This window comes from Rana temporaria, chromosome 6, assembly GCF_905171775.1.
Source record: "Rana temporaria chromosome 6, aRanTem1.1, whole genome shotgun sequence".
Classification (NCBI taxonomy): Eukaryota; Metazoa; Chordata; class Amphibia; order Anura; family Ranidae; genus Rana; species Rana temporaria.
The window spans coordinates 197,919,544-197,937,796 of NC_053494.1; the positions used below are offsets into that span (position 1 = coordinate 197,919,544).

An 18,253-nucleotide genomic window follows, 5' to 3' on the forward strand; every position below is an offset into this window, starting at 1 on the left:
AATTGTCTGCCCTTAAAATTAGAGGAGCAGTTTGCGATTGCTTTGGGCTTTCCTAGGTTTCACAGGCTTCAGGTTTCATTGCTTTCCCCCGTCAGCTGTAAAGTTCCAGAATATAGTGGATTGGCAAAACCACTGCTTAAATAGTAATGTTGTCCCAGCCAATCCCTGGGGAAGGGTGCCCAGTAGGTGGCTCTAGAGTACATAAATAGCCTGGGGCCTGAGGCAGCCCTGTTCTTGTCCAGGAGGATAAGTTCCAAGCCTGAAGGGCTTTTGTCACACAACTGGGTGTGCTCGAGGCGCAGTGTTCTGCACCCCGAGCCCACCCTTTTTTTAAGCCTATTAGGGCCTCTGGCTCTAATCACGTGCTTCTAAAGAAAAAAAAAGCCCCATTGGAATCCATGCGTTCCGATGCCCCGCACGTAGATTAGGGGGCTGGACACATGGATTAAGAGGCCTCCACTGCACAGCTCCTTGAGCCCTATCGAAGTTTACTCAGCAATAATTATGAAAAAAGGCAACCTCCAGACTGATCATTGAGTCAGAAAGAGTGACGTAGTGCCTGGACTAATCTGGGAAAGGAACCTGGGGCAAATCAGCAGTCCTTGCGAAGGTGCAGGCTACACAAGAATACCCAAACACATGCAAGTAAAGTTATAAAAACTGGGGTAGATTCACATAGACTTACGACAGGCGTATAAGTAGATACACCGTCGTAAGTCCGAATCCCCGCCGTCGCAACTTTAAGCATATGCTCAAACTGAGATACGCTTAAATGTTGCTAAGATACGACCGGCGTAAGTCTCCTACGCCGTCGTATCTTAACTGCATATTTACGCTGGCCGCTAGGGGCGTGTACGCTGATTTACGCCTAGAATATGTAAATCAGCTAGATACGCCGATTCACGAACGTACGCCCGGCCGTCGCAGTAAAGATGCGCCGTTTACGTAAGGGGTTTTCAGGCGTAAAGATAAACCACCAGAAACATGGCGCAGCCAATGTTAAGTATGGCTGTCGTTCCCGCGTCGAAATTTGAAAATTTTACGTCGTTTGTGTAACTCGTCCGTGAATGGGGCTGGCTGTAATTTACGTTCACGTCGAAAGCATGACGATTTGCCGACGTCATTTGGAGCATGCGCACTGGGATACGTCTACGGACGGCGCATGCGTCGTTCATTAAAAACGTCAAATACGTGGCGTCACTAGTATTTTACATAGAACACGCCCCCAACCAGCCTATTTTGAATTATGTTACACTGCGCCGCCGTAAGTTTCAGCGCAAGTTCTATGTGAATACAGGACTTGTTGCTCAAACTTACGGCGGCGCAGTGTATCTGAGATACGCTACCCCCGCCTAATTCTACCTGAATCTAGCCCACTGTCTTTTTCCTTGCATGTGATTAGTCAGCAGAGCTTCACCTCATTCACAAGGCTAAGGGAAAATAAGCGAACAGACTATTTGCTTTTAGCCATAGCATCTGTTTGTCTAGGCCAGAGTTCAGGGACAGAGTGTCAGGGCCTGGAACTGAACCTGGGTTCTCTGTTGTGTCTGGCAATGACTCTACTTGCTGAGCAACCTGAAATGCTGGACAACATGCTATCTGATCCACTGGACAATCCTGCATTGTTCCTTGACTTCTGCTGAACCTTGAACTTTTTGCTCCTCCCATGAACTTCCTGATTTAAGCCATGTCTCTGCACTTCCTGTTTTCCAGATTATTGTGCTCTTTCCAGTCAACATTTCACTCTTATTTTCCCTGCTGCTGTCCATATTTTTGCTACCACACATTACCGACATTTGCTTGTTCCTCGACTACGCTGCTGCCTGATCTCAACCTGCAACCACTTGTTACTGACCCTTGTCTTGTTTCCTGACTACGCTTCTGTTTGATCCTTACCTGCTATATCCAGTACTGGACCCTGGCTTGCTCACCTCCTGCCTGGGCAATCCTGAGGACAGCAACCAGGTGCTAACACACAGCAAAACCCATCTCCATCATTAAGAGCTCTGGTGAACACCAGTTAGTACCAGGGCTGGACTGGGACAACAATTTGGCCCTGGACTTCATCCAGACTGGCCCACTTTGAAAGGTCTCTCCCATGAGGGCCGGACAACTCCCGCACCCCCCCCCCCCGGCCACCCAAGCCCCCTCTCCCCCTTCACTAGCTTTATTAGAGTAGAACGGCTGGTACTGGTACTATTATAGGCAATACCAGTGGGGAAGCTAGACATTATTTCACCCGGGGCAAAGAATCAGTTTGGTGCCCCCCTTATTGGACAAGATTAGGCAGAAGTCAGAAACTCCCAGGCCATAGCTGTTGAGTCAGCTGTCTGTCCCCTCCCCGATGCTCTTCTGTCGTCCCCCCTGCTTCTCTGTTCCCTCCAGTTGAGCACTGTGGGGAGGGAGAGGAGGTGAGCGCTGCGGGGAGGGAGAGGAGGTGAGCGCTGCGGGAAGGGAGAGACAGAGGAGCGGAGGGGGGCAGTGGTCCGCTGTCACTCAAGTGGCCCACTGAGCCATCGGCCCACCGGGAAACTCCCTGTAGTCCCAATGGCCAGTCCATCCCTGGTTAGTACTTAGACTCCACACCTCGGGTGAGCCTGTGTCATCTGCAAGGGTAACATGCTTGTATACCTATCCTGCTGGTCGGTAGGAGTCCCCCCTACTGCTATAGCTACTGGTCTCTGAGCCTGACCCCTGACTGTGACGCAGAGGAGTTGATTTACAAAAGGGAAATATGCTTTTTACTTTGCAAGAAAAATTGCCCCATCATTTTGTGAATGAGTTGAAGTTTTACTCCAATACCCAATCATACGCAAGGAAAGAAAAAGTGAATTTTTGCTTGAACATGATTGGATGATGGTCAGCAGAGCTTCACATCATTCACTTCCCTTGCAAAGTGAACAGCCTATTTGCCTTTAGTAAATGAACAGTTCCTCCATCTCTTTTAAACTCCCCACCCCACCAATGTCTCCACTCTCCACCAGGGTGAGCGCAAGAGCATTTCCATGTCTTCACTGTACAGGCTGATAGACAGCTGTGTAACCAATCAGAGGGCAGGAGTGCAGGGGACATGTCTTGGAGGAGAGAGCCCCCAAAAGTATGGGAGGAGGTCACAGCTGAAACCTCTGTGATTCTTGTTCCTACACCACGTCAAGGGCAATTTATTCTCCTGCAGCATTGAGTGATATGATTGGTTGAGTGTTTTCGTAGCATATAAACTGTACTACATACAGTAATATTAATTAAATATCGGGCCAGATTCACATAGGTTAGCGGATCTTTAGATTGATCTGATTTAAGATCCGCCGCCGCAAGTTTTTGAGGCAAGTGGTTAATTCACAAAGCACTTACCTCAAAACTTGCGGCGGCGTATCGTAAATCCCCCGGTGGAATTCAAATTCCGTGGCTAGAGGGCGTGTAGTATTTAAATCAGGCGCGTTCCCGCGCCGATCGAACAGCGCATGCGCCGTCCGCAAATTTTCCCAGCGTGCATTGCTCCAAATGACGTCGCAAGGACGTCATTGGTTTCGACGTTAACGTAAATTACATCCATCCATGCGAACGACTTACACAAACAACGTGAAAAATTCAAAACTCGGCGCGGGAACACGGCCATACTTAACATTGAGTACGCCTCAGTATAGCAGCTTTAACCACTTAAGCCCCGGACCATTTTGCAGCTAAATGCCCAGGCCAGGTTTTGCGATTCGGCACTGCGTCGCTTTAACAGACAATTGCGCGGTCGTGCGACGTGGCTCCCAAACAAAATTGGCGTCCTTTTTTCCCCACAAATAGAGCTTTCTTTTGGTGGTATTTGATCACCTCTGCGGTTTTTATTTTTTGCGCTATAAACAAAAGTAGAGCGACAATTTTGAAAAAAATGCAATATTTTTTACTTTTTGCTATAATAAATATCCCCCAAAAACATATATAAAACATTTTTTTCCTCAGTTTAGGCCGATACGTATTCTTCTACCTATTTTTGGTAAAAAAAATCGCAATAAGCGTTTATCGATTGGTTTGCGCAAAATTTATAGCGTTTACAAAATAGGGGATAGTTTTATTGCATTTTTATAAAAAAAAATTCTTTACTACTATTGGCGGCGATCAGCGATTTTTTTCGTGACTGCGACATTATGGCGGACACTTCGGACAATTTTGACACATTTTTGGGACCATTGTCATTTTCACAGCAAAAAATGCATTTAAATTGCATTGTTTATTGTGAAAATGACAGTTGCAGTTTGGGAGTTAACCACAGGGGGCGCTGTAGGGGTTAGTGTTCACTTAGTGTGTGTTTACAACTGTAGGGGGGTGTGGCTGTAGGTCTGACGTGATCGATCGAGTCTCCCTTATAAAAGGGATCACTCGATCGATACGCCGCCACAGTGAAGAACGGGGAAGCCGTGTTTACATACGGCTCTCCCTGTGCTTCAGCCTCGGGGAGCGATCGCGACAGAGCGGCTATAAACGAATAGCCACGCCGTCGTCCCGGATCACTCCCCGAGGGAACCCGCCCGCCGCACGCAGCGGGGGGGTCTCGATCGGACCCCCCACCCGCTAGAAGGCAAGGACGTATATATACGTCCTTCTGCCTGTCCGTGCCATTCTGCGGACGTAAATAGTCGTGCGGCGGGCGTTAAGTGGTTAACTATAAGCTGGAAAAAGCCGAACGCAAACGACGTAAAAAAAAAGCGCCGGGCGGTCGTTCGTTTCTGAATCGGCGTAACTCCTCATTAACATATTCGTCACATAAAAGATATGGAAGCGCCACCTAGCGGCCGGCCTGGAATTGCAGCCTAAGATCCGACGGTGTAACACAGTTACACCTGTCGGATCTTAAGGATATCTGTGCGTAACTGATTCTATGAATCAGGCGCATAGATACGACCGGCAGAACTCAGAGATACGACGGCGTATCAGGAGATACACCGTCGTATCTCTTTGTGAATCTGGCCCGTCATGTTTAAAAATAAAGTCAGTGTGCTTTTTATGAGGGACTTTAACAGAAACTCACCTGATTTTTTAGGTCAAGCTTTGGACATGGGCGTCCTCCATTATAAGGTTTTTCTTTGAGGAACTTGGATCGAACCTTGACTCCAGTCCCACAGGAGGCACTGCAGGAAGACCAATTGGACCAATCGCTCAGCTTACAATCAAACGGGCAGGATACTTCACACCTTTCTTCAATGTAACCTGGGGACAAATATCATTGGGTACACATTAAAGAAGAACACCAGACTAATTACAATAAAAGATATTACAGTAAAACCTTGGTTTGAGAGTAACTTGGTTTGAGAGCGTTTTGCAAGACAGGCAACATTTTTTTATAACTTTTGACTTGATATACAAGCGATGTCTTGATATAAGAGTAGGAGTCATGTCACAACTGGGTATAAAAGAGAAGAGAGGTGCCTGTAAGTGTAGCAATATGGATACATTTAACCACTTCCATACCAGGCACTTATACACCTTCCTGCCCAGACCAATTTTCAGCTTCCAGCGCTGTTGCACTTTGAATGACAATTGCGCGGTTATGCTACACTGTACCCAAACTAAATTGTTATCATTCTGTTCCCACAAATAGAGCTTTCTTTTGGTGGTATTTGATCACCTCTGGGATTTTTATTTTCTGCCCAAAAAATTTACCGAAAATTTAGAAAAATAAAACGTTTCAGTTACAAAACATTGTAAATAAGTAAGTTTCCTCTGTCACTGATGGGCACTGATGGTGCTGCACTGACGGGCACTGATAAGGCGGCACTGATGGGCACCTGTGAGGTGGCACCAATGAGGTGGCACTGATGAGGTGGCATTGATGGGCAATGATAGGCGGCACGGATGGGCACTGATAGGCGGCACGGATGGGCACAGATAAGCGACACGGATGGGTACGGATAGGCAGCATGGATGGGCACTGATAGGTGGCACGGATGGGCATAGATGAGTACTGATAGGTGGCACTAATGTACTGCAATGTGTTGTACTAATGGATGCCAATCAGTGCCAAACAATAATGCCCATTGTGGGCACTGATTGGCATCCATTATGGGCACTGATTGGCATCCATTATTCATTTCTGATCATCATCCCTGGTGGTCTAGGGTGACATACCTGTGGTGGGCATCCCTGGTGGTCTAGTGGCATCCCTGGTGGTCCAGTGTGGGCATCCTCGGGGGGGGGCTGCGCTGATAATCGATCAGCACAAACCCCCCCGTCAGAGGAGCAGCCGATCGGCTCTCCTCTACTCGCGTCTCTGATTATCGGCTTTTCCTGTTTACATTGTGATCAGCCATGATTGGACACGTCCAATTATGTGGTAAAGAGTCTCCGTCAGAGACACTTTACCTAGATCGGTGTTGCGGGGTGTCAGACTGACACCCTGCAACACCGATCGCCGTGATGCGCGTCCACGGGGGCGCGCAGCAGCTCAATATCCTGAGGACGTCATATGACGTCCAGTCAGGATATTGAAACCACTTTGCCGCCGTTATTTTGCTATATGGCGGGCGGCAAGTGGTTAATGAAGGTAAAACATTTAGCAACATATTGCTACACTTAGAGGCGCCTCTCTTCTCTTTTATACTCTGTGGCTCCTGCTGGATTTTGCTACTAAGCCCCTTGTGGAGGCAGCCATTTGTGGATGGACATTTTATGGTTACACAACCAATCACATTGCTCTAATCTTTTTATATGGACTATAAACTGAAGGACTTATGAATAAATGGTTGTGGAACGAATCATTTGAGTTTCCATTATTTCTTATGGGGAAATTCGCTTTCATATACAAGTGCTTTGGATTACAAGCATGTTTCTGGAACAAATTATGCTCGCAATCCAAGGATTTGCTGTAATTTAAGATGAGGAGTTATCAAAACCACTAAACACAACTAAGCCCTGCTGTTGTCTGCTGTCCTTTTAAAGTACATGTAACCCCAATCACTAAAACTTCATAGAATCTTTAACATGTTATAGAAATGATCTTCAATATTTTTAAGGGTTATTTCACCTGTTCAGAAAAAATAAAAAGGGGAACTCGCACCCTACACCCCACTCCTATACGCAACATGCAGCCCGGGGGGGGGGGGGGGGGGCACATGTGGCCCTTTGGTATATGATATGTGGCCCTCGGACCTCAGCAATCTGTAGTGGGAACATTGATTGGGGTAATAGTATTGATCTCTACTAGCCTCATGTAACATCTCCCCAGTTTCCTATTGTCTTCTGCAGCATAGCCCCACCAACAATGTATCCTGTCCTCACTCTCTAACCCTCATTTCCTCTATTAGGCCTGCAGGATCTGACAGTCCTCTCAAGCATTACATATATTGAACATTATGTGCAGCTCTTTAGTGATATCGGGGTCCGTGTTTGAGGCCCCCTTTAGCTCATAAGTTGACAACCACTGCCCTACACCTTCCTCTCCACCTCTGTGAGTGATTCAGTTTCAAGCAGTATGGTGCAGCAGTTTGTGGGATTTTAAAACCGTGCTGTTCTTCCTCTTCTTTCCCGAAGGATGTCGGGATGGATAAGAGCGGTTCTGATTGGTCAGAATGGTTACATGCTATTGCTGACCAATCAGAAGCAATCTGATCTCTCCTGCTATCCCTGCCTTCTCCCAGCACACAGACTGAACTGTCACTGACCGTTTTAGGTCAAGACTTCTGATTAGGAGCCAGTGGGGCTGTCTCCAAATCATGTGACTGCTGTGACGACCAATCACAGCGGTCAGATTCAACCACTCTCGGTCAAGGCTTCTGATTAGGAGCCAGTGGGGCTGTCTTCAAATCATGTGACTGCTGTGACGACCAATCACAGCGGTCAGATACAACCACTCTCGGTCAAGGCTTCTGATTAGGAGCCAGTGGGGATGTCTCCAAATCATGTGACTGCTGTGACGACCAATCACAGCGGTCAGATACAACCACTCTCGGTCAAGGCTTCTGATAAGGAGCCAGTGGGGCTGTCTCCAAATCATGTGACTGCTGTGACGACCAATCACAGCGGTCAGATACAACCACTCTCGGTCAAGGCTTCTGATAAGGAGCCAGTGGGGCTGTCTCCAAATCATGTGACTGCTGTGACGACCAATCACAGCGGTCAGATACAACCACTCTCGGTCAAGGCTTCTGATTAGGAGCCAGTGGGATGGTCTCCAAATCATGTGACTGGTGTGAGAACCAATCACAATGGTCACAATATACAGAAGCCATGTCGCCTCCCAGACATTAAAACCCACTTAACGGGAGTTACGCAATTAACTTTTTTTTTTTTATTATTATTATTTCTTTCCTTATCCAGACAAATGTCTGTCTATTAGAGCACTTTTGTTGTGTATATTACTTTCTTTTTTTTCCCTTCTATATAGAAATCTATTATTTGGTGAAAAAGTTGTGCTTGGGGGCCATAAACTGTAAATAACATTGTGCGGCATGTCTGAGCTGCCATTGCAGCCTGCTGTGGGCAGGAATTCAGCGGAAACGCGGGAAGTATCAGGAGACTTGGCGCTTGGCGTGTACGCTATATTCTGGATATATTGCTTGGGTTGCAGCTTGAGACCAAATCACTCAGCTTAGTCATCTGGGGATGCAGAACTGCCGCTGTCTTGTAATATTAATAGCTGCTTGTCGCTCTGTCAGCATAAAGCCATTTTAGAGTAACCGTCTCACATACACAGAAGAGGCGGCCATTTTTATCCACGGGCTTAGGCAACCGTTGGCCAATTATTCATTGTGGGTAAGTGTTATAATGGATTCAAGAGCAGAAATTGTCCAATTCCCATTGGTTCTCCTGATTTAATACTACTGGTTTAAAGGTTAAGTCTAGCTTTGGCAAAAATACAAATTCTAGTCCCTAGCATCTTCTAAGAAAAAAAAGACAGCTCTTGCTGCTTTACTCGCCTAATCCTTGCCACTGCAGATTTTACTGATGTAAATACATGTAATGTAATTCATTTTTAATATTCAAAGCAACCCCCCCCCCCCCCCAATCCATTCATATCTGCATGCTTTTTTGCTGGGAAATCAGTTTAAAAATGCCCCCAGTAGCATTTCTGGCCGTGGCCATCTTAAGGGCAGATGATTCATGTAGCATTTACTTCCTAGAATCCATCTGCCATTAGCTCAGGTATGCAGGAAGGAAGGAAGGCGTGCTTAGCTGAGAAAACCCTTTCCCCTCATCTTGAAGACTCCTGGGATCTATGACTTAATTTGCCAAGGCCTGGAAACCAGGAAGTAATTGACGAAATGTAAAAAGTTTAAAACAAATAAAAATAATATACTTTCCTATCTATTTACTAATGATAGCAGCATAAGGAATGAAAAACAATCAGTGTTGATTGAGAGAGTAAAGTTCCGCTTTAACATATGCTGCTAGGCATCTAGAAACAATAATGTCCTCTGGTCATGAAAGGGTTAATAAAATAATTTTCATCGGAATTTCCGATCGTGTGTACGCAGAATTAGTGTAGCAATATGGTTACATTTAATGAAGGTACAACATTTAGCAACATATTGCTACACTTAGGCCCTGTACACACGACCGAACATGTTTGCTGAAACTGGTCCGCGGACCAGTTTCAGCAGACATGTTCGGTCGTCTGTACAGCCGAGCGGACAGGATTCCAGCGTACATTTGCCCGCCGGGCCTTTTTCGAGCGGGCAAATATTTCTAAACTTGTTTAGAAACATGCCCGCTGGAATCCTGTCCGTCGGACATGTTCGGTCGTCTGTACAGACTTACCGTACATGTCCGAGCGGCCGCCATCCCTCGCATGCGTCGAATGACTTTGACGCATGCGTGGAAGCATTAAACTGCCAGGGCCGCGCACGTCGCAGCGTCATCTTCGCGGCGACGGCGCGGCCTCGTCGCAGCGTATCGTGTACGCGCGGATTTCTGTATGATGGTGTGTACAGCCATCATACAGAAATCTCCGGGCGGACATGTACGCTGAAAACGGTCCGGCGGACCGTTTTCACCGTACATGTTTGCCCGTCTGTACGAGGCCTTAGAGGCGCCTCTCTTCTCTTTTATACTCTGGAGCTTCTGCTGGATTTTGCTTCTAATCCCCTTGTGGAGGCTTCCATGTGTGGATGGACATTTTATGGTTACACAACCAATCACATTGCTATAATCTTTTTATATGGACTATAAACTGAAGGACCTATAAATAAATGGTTGCGGAACGAATCATCTGAGTTTCCATTATTTCTTATGGTGAAATTCGCTTTGATATACAACTGCTTTGGATTACAAGCATGTTTCCGGAACAAATTATGCTTGCAATCCAAGGTTTTACTGTATTTATGACCTATTTGAGGAAAACACTTCTCGTAAAAGAGATTTGCTTTTCACAATGTTCTCGTGTCTCTTACTGCAAGGACCCAGCTGGAGAAAATTTGTTTTTCGCTCTTCTTCTTCTGCGTATGATAGCTGAGCAGGTGTGAACCAAGAGAAGAGCAAAGTTCTCATGATACAACCAAAGCTTGAAGGACTTTGCTGTGTGCTTTGCTATTTTTTTTTACAGACTCTAGATGAAGGACTGGAAGTTCTACTGGTAGTTGGCAAATTTCAGAAGCCTTGTGACTTGGACCTCTGCGCTCCTCCTTTTCTACCAATAATTACATACAATAAAAAAAATATCCCCAAAATATATTCAACAATGCCAATGATTTCCAATGACATGTTTTATCACGGTTACGTGATAGGTTACGTTTTTGGAGTTGTATGCAAGATGTACAAAGAGAGATCAAACAAACACTCGTAGATCCAACATTTAATTAAGTAATGACAGATACAGATTACAAATGCAATAATATTAGAAAATATAACAAGAATACTTAAAGAGTTTGTTACCATAAAAAAAAAAAAAAGCTTGTCCTATGCAATTTGGCCCCTCATATCACCGGAAATACCTGGCTGATCCTGCTGATTCGAAAATATGTGAATTTTTTAATTCTAAAATCCAAAATCCGGAAATGAGAAAATTCGTAAATTCATAAATTTGGAATTTCGTAAATTAGAAAATTCGTAAAATCGTAAATTTGAAAATTCAAAAATACGAAATCCGAAAATGTGTCAATTCGAAAATTATTAATTTCAGAAATTCAAAAATTTGAATAACCAAAATCTGGAAAATCTAAATAACTAACTAACTAATAATAACTATTAAATTATAGGTATTGCAATTTCTTTTCAAATTAGACTGTTAGTGAATGTAACGAATATGAATTTATCCGAAGTTACGAATTATCTGAAAATAACAAATGTTGCATCTAAACAAATGGAATGGAACAAATTAATAATGAATAATAATAAAACGTTTTTATTATTATTGTTATTTATTATTATTAACTCATTAAGTTCCATTCGTTTAGATACAGCATTCTTATTTCTGAAAATTTGGAACTTCGGGTAAATTTGTATCTGTTACGTTCACTAACAGCCAAATTTGAAAGGAAATTCCAATACCTATAATTTAATAGTTAGTAATAGTTAAGTTATTATTTCAGATTTTCGAATTTTTGTATTTCAGAATTTTCGTATTTTAAAATTTTCGTATTTTCGAATTTCCAAATTTTGGAAATTCTAAAATTCTAAAACGGAAAATTCTAAAATTCATAAATTTGTAATTTTCGAATTTACGAATATTTGGAAGAATTTGTTAAACGGGTTTTCGTTAATTCGGATATTCTCAAATTTGGACAAAACTAATTGCACTACATAAGAAAGAGTTCACAGGGCTACTGATTAGCACAACATAACACCTTGCTTTGCAGCTCCCCATGCCTGATGGAAACCTCCTACTGAACCATCACTGCTTTGATGAACCATTGTGGGAAACAACAGGCTTCTTTCAGCAGAGCTAAAAAGGAACTAAATCATCAATGTGAAAGGATACTAGAGTTCCATGATCCGGGTGAATAAAAGATCATCAAATGAGCATATGAAATATTTTATTTTGTCTTTTTTTATTTTATTTTTTATTTATCTTTATCTTATTTAACAAATAAATGTAACAGTACATATTTGTCATTTTATCATATTAGTGTGACATGCATTTACAATTCCAGAGCCTCATTAAATTTGCCACATCTGCCAGTCAATATCCTGGTTACATCAAACTATACTTTTATTTTATCATGATCCTGACCATAATAAATAAAGAAATAAAATGGGGGCGTAGCTACCAAGCTACTGCATGGATGCTTGAGCAGATAGCTCCGCACCAGACACTGGAATCCTAGCTTGCCGAGGTGTTCTTGAACAGCCCTCACCACTCCAGACTGCCTCCAAAGTTCCAGCCATCACACCGGGATGCCTCACAAGTGAAAAGGCTTGTCCCAGCTACAGAAGCTGTCAGGACGGCCCGCAGCCCGATCCAAGATGGCGCTGGCGGCGCCTTTCCGGCCTCTTCCAGCAGCTCCTGCTCTTCGACACCGAACCTGGGCTCACAAGGACGCTCTCACCGCCAATCACCGGAGGCCTCCACACCATTGTCACGCAGCCCAGCCAAGTCTAAACCCTGCATGGCATGGTTTAGATCTCAGCAGTGACAAGGTGAGCACATGTCAGGAATTCATGGATGACATCAGGGAGCTGGCTGAGACAATCAATTCCTTTCCCATGGCCAACCAGCCTATTTCTGACACCATGCTAAAGGATATGCTTGTCTCCCTCAGCAGCTCCCTCCTTGCTGATATGATGGAGTGCATGAGAGGTTTTAAGACCAAACTGAGTGAACTGGGGGAGAGAGTGGATCATGGGGAGCACAAAATGGGGGAATTTGCTTCTTCCTATACCTCACTAGTAGATGCCCACAATGACCAATCTGATGAGGTGACCTGGTTGAAAGCTAAGGTAGCAAACCGAGAGGACAGGTCTAGAAGAAATAATATAAAACTCCAGGGTATCCCTGGATCCACACAGCCTGGGCAGTTTCCGCAAAAAGCCCAAGACCTCATGAAAACCTTCCTACCTGACCTTTCTGACTCAGAAATAGTGATATACGGAATTCAGCGCCTGCCTTCTCATGTCTCAGATAACATCCCAAGAGACGTTCTGATGAGAGTACATTTTTTCCACATAAAGGAGCGTTTCATGTTGGCTTTCCGCAAAAATAAGCAGCCACCTGAAAAATACTCCTCCATTCAACTGTTTGCAGACCTCTTGCAATTCACCATGCAGAGACACAAATCCCTACTGCCTATCACAAAGGTTCTACGTAACCATGACATCACCTACCGATGGGGATACCCATCCAAATTGACCATCACGAAAGATGATCATACATCTGTGATTAATAACCTGGAGTTTGCACTACTCCGAGCCTGGGACATACTCCCTGACCAATCCAATGAGGGCCTACCTGCCACTGTAACAGCTCTGGTGAACGGAGTGAACCACAATTGCGGTTTCAATGTACTTCTTTATGTGAGAATTCAGTATTGGACCCCAGGTTCTCTACATCATCTCTCTCTCACATAAAGAAAGGCGTTGAGTTACTAAGGATGGACGCATTACAACATGCGACCAGAACTTAGCGTTTACAATTATAATAAACACTTTAAAGATTCCCATGCACCTCTATATGCAAGTGATTATTAGTACGGGACCCCAGACGTCACTCCACGCAAATAGGAGTTTGGGGGTTCTCTACATCATATCACTTAACATATAGAGATGTATCAGGCCACTAAGGAAGTCGGTAAAAAAAACATCAACCCTTGGCATAAAAAAGTTAGCGTGAACATGTTCGACAAGTTAGGGCAAGGCCCATAAGCAAATAGCACTTATGTCAAGCACGTAGTAAATAGGAGTTCTAGAGACAACTAATAGTTGCTTATGAGAGGCAATATAGCTCAGGTAATAATAGTTGCATATAAGAGGCAAATATTGCTAAGGTAATAATAGTTGCATATGAGAGGCAAATATAGCTCAGGTAATTTGAGAGTAGATGTCCCTTTAAGATATTCCTTAGCAAACAGTCATAGGCACAACAGTCTATCCCAAGTAGTATGTTAACCTCCCTGGCGGTATGATTCTGTCAGAAAAAACATGCTAAAAGCGGTACCATTATTTGCAAGGAAATTTGGCGTTTTATATTGTAGGTCTGTAATTTTTAGAAATAACTCACTTAAATCTGACCAAACAAGATTCTAATAGGCATCCCAGGTATGACATTTTTTTAAAAACAAAATTATAAATTATAATATAATAAATAATTATAAATAATTATAACAAATAATAATATAATTATAATAAAAATTATTCAATAATGTAATCAAATCAAAATCACTGAAATTTGCTCAGTTGCAGAATTGTTGCTGTCATTATTTTTTTTTTTTTATGACGAATTTCCCCACAAATCGCTATCGCACAATTCTGCAAGTGATTATAATTTATTATCGCTGTTTTTTAGCTGATCTAAAACTATTTTTGACATAAAGGGACACTTTTGGTTGCTATGGACAATCTACAGTTTGCAGGGAGAAAGAAACGTTTTTATTATATAAAATGACATGCATGACACAGGACAGACCACTAGGGACAGGGGGGGTGTGTTTTTTTTTACATACAGTACTGTAATCTATAAGATTACAGTATACTGTATGTAAGGTGTTTGTTTACTTTTTTGAATTTGGCGCCGTTCTCCGTCCCCGTGCGTCGTAACGTCGCAGGGAACGGAGATCGGCGTCACACGGAGGCACTGTGTGAATCGAGCGAGGTCCTGCTCGCTCACACAGCGCGGTGGCATCGCTGGATCCAGGGACAAGGTAAGTAACTTGTGCCTGTGGATCTAGCGAGGCAAGCCTGAGTCTGACTCGGGGTTTCCGCTCGCAGCAGGAAAATCTAACCCCGAGTCAGACTCGGGAAGACCGCCAGGCAGGTTAATAGCCACAAGCCATAATAAATAACAGCAATTGTTTTAGGTGGAGAGTATGCAACAGGCCTTTCTATAGAACTACAAGTGACACAATTGCTACTTATCCATTTGCAGGGCTTCAGTGTAGCAACAAGGGATTCTGTAGTGTAGGGTGTCAACAAGGAAGGTCTCAAAGGTTGTTTCCAGCAATGGCAGTCTGTTGCAGATAATGTAGCAGCATTAATACAGAAGTTGCAGGCTGGTCAGTTGTTGCTGCATGGGGAGCGATGGCACCATTGTTTGTAGCGTGGCCGAGTTACGGCTGACAATAATAGAGCGGTGTGCAGTCAGCACACCGCTCTGTTTAAAGGATAAGGGCAGGTGCAGTGCATTAGCACTGATTCAAGAGAAACGCCGTATGCTGTGGAACGCACGCGGCGCCGGGCAATGACGTCATTGCGCGGTCGCCGTAATGCGTTCCAGCGTGGAACGCACTACAAGAAAGAGAGGGCGCGAGGAGCGCCTGTTACATCCACATCTAAACTGGAGACCCAAAATACCTGACAGGTAGTGTCACACAAAAAGAAAACCAAAAAGCACAACAGCTGAACACCTTGGTTTGCAATTCTACCCTAAACTACAAGATTTCCCTTGCACTACGGAACTCTCAGTGCACGAATTTCCCCCCTTATATGCGCAGTAATACTGCCATCAGATTCTCGTTGGAATCTCTTTTTTTACCTTACTGGTTTAAACCATTTTAATTGATCTGTTTTTGTTCTTATTGTTTTTGTTTTCTCTCGTTCTTTTTTCTCAATAAAGAAATAAAATAAGCACAAAACCCCAATGCATTCCCTTTAAGGCACAGGAATAGCAGCCCTTGGTTGCAGCTCATCCATTAAAGCCAGGGATATATATATATTTTTTTTCTTGAAAGTTTTCTGGTCCAGAAGGACACAACAAAGACAAGAAATGTAAAAAGCGAGAAATAATGATATATCACTGAGGAAATGAAGACTCCGACACAAGAAGGTTAAAAAAGCCAGCTTGTGCTTTAAAGCTTTTGCGTAAATAGATTAACTAAAATCCACCAGATGCCAACATTGACTTTTTTTGTCAGCGATGACTGCTGTGTAATAATGCTCGGTAGGAGACGGATTTCCCTTTTAATTGTAAGTATAAAGAAAACCTGCAATAAGATAAAGGCTCCTTGTGTAGCGGAATCCATTCCCCGCATGGCCCTTTCTACACGCCATTTTATCTTTTCTTTTTCTTTGTTTAATTGGCTTTTGTAAAGAGCTGGAGTCCATTGTCCCTGCGTGCGCTGGAAGCTTTCTAGGAGTGCCACTTGTGCCGAAGAAGTGACAGGTAATAATGCTGCTTTTCGCTGCTCCCTGACCTGCGGCGCAGGAGAAAGCTTTAACACCTCCCTAGAAACCGCTCTCTGCGGTAAAAGCATTCAACGGCTTTCTGATGGCGATAATAATATGGAGTTGGCCGGACCCTGTAATGACTGGAAACAGCTGTTTATGACTCAAAACTATCTCTTACAGAAAAGTATGTGGCTGGGTCTGAAAAAAGGTTTATTTTCTACAAAGAGCCAAAGAAAAAGTAATTGTAAGGAAAAAAGGCCATCACGTTAAGCCCGACATGGATGAAAAATATTGTTGGCAGTTTTTTAAAACATCACTGGGTACTGATTACCTGTTTCAGAGATGTAATTTTGCAGACCGGGAACTTTTAGCAGTGCCATATGAGTGCTGAGTCTTTTTTGAGTCATTCAGGTCAAGACACGTGACTGTGTCGTAACACGTAGGGATGGGCAGACGTACACCCGGAGTGACATGAGACGGCGCAGAGGACGCCACTGTTCATTTATTTTTATATGCACTCGTTTATTTATTTGATGTCAGCGTATTTACATCGCAATAAACATTCCCGAAGTTTTAAATTACTACACCATTGGAGGCCCTCTCTTTTGTTCCTCTTGTTCCCTGATACGGAGATCATACAGGTAACAACAGAGGAGACGGGTTAAGACTGTTGGCTATCCGGACGGAGAGACACCAGGAAAGTGTGTGTGTGGAATGGTCTATGCAGGTGGAGATATCTAATACCGTACTGCTTACTTTATTCAGTTGTGAGGTGAGAGTTCTGGGAGATCAGATTGACGTTTCTTGGTGCAGTTTCTCACCCCTTTCTGGGATTGGTGGACACTCATTCTTCTCCTTTAGCAGTAATTGACTGCCACTTCACTTATGGACTTTACTTTATGTCTTTTTATATTTTGATGTATTCATTTACCTTTTCCACTTTGCACGATTTATAAGAATTTTTGATCACGATATTAGTATGTGTTTTATAGATTTTGCGCAACAACCTTTGTCATGCCTTCATTCATAAGGCTCATCGTCTTCATAGTTTTGACTTTAGTTTGAATTAAATCAATGCTGCCATCTAGTGGACTTTCTGTTTAATTGCACCAGTTCTATTTTAATATAGTCAGCTAGAATAGTTCATTAGTTTGGTTCATGCAAGCTTCCGTATTTCTATCCCATGAGGCTTTGCAGCACCTCCAGAGCCTTCTTTTCCATTTTTCCTTGGAATCAAGCACATGTCTGCTGAGTTCTATCTCACGTCAGCCATATCGATGCATCTACGGTACGTGCAACTTTGTCTCTTTAGATAGATAGATAGGGAGGCTCTAATTGTATTATTGTTTAGTAATTGTAATCTGTTTGTATTACAGTTTTACTCTATCTTGTGCTAATAAAAGTTCATAAGGATTCTGCGCCTACTGGAATGCATTAGTATGAGAAGAGTTATCAGTGTGCCCGAATACACATCAGTCACATGTAGTGAGGGGCATAACAACCTTATTTCACATATATATATATATATATATATATATATATACACACACACACACATGGAAAAATATAGATTGCGCTAATTATAGTCAGTCTGTACCAAATATAAACAAAAATGTTGAATAGTTGTCACTCGGTACAAATGGGTGAAAATATACGTGAATAGAATACAAAAATTAATTAATATGATAGTCCAATGAACTAAACACTGTATTGTTGCAAGAAGCAAATAAGTGTTGTATGAACCAAAAAGTCCAGAAAAAGCACCAGTGAAAATGTGATAAAATTCAGAAGTTGGAACACCCGTGTTTAAACAAATACTGTAATACTGTAATTTCTTCACAATTAAAGGTTGTTTGATAGAATCCACCACCGAGAGAAGTGCCTGCTTACCGGATTTCAATGACCCCCCTATTACAGAGGGTCAAAGACAGCTTAGGCCCCGTACACACGGTCGGACCAAACCGATGAGAATGAACCGAAGTTCAGTTTCATCGGACCAAACCGACCGTGTGTATAG

General features: G+C 43.3%; 1 protein-coding gene across 1 annotated transcript in view; it reads right to left on the reverse strand.

Moving 5' to 3' along the window:
• The window catches only part of THSD7B (thrombospondin type 1 domain containing 7B), a 714,750-nt gene that overhangs the window by 184,191 nt on the left and 512,306 nt on the right, over positions 1-18,253 (reverse strand). Inside the window, 1 exon segment of the mRNA XM_040358054.1 lies at positions 5,018-5,196. Coding sequence (XP_040213988.1) covers positions 5,018-5,196 — 179 coding nt within the window.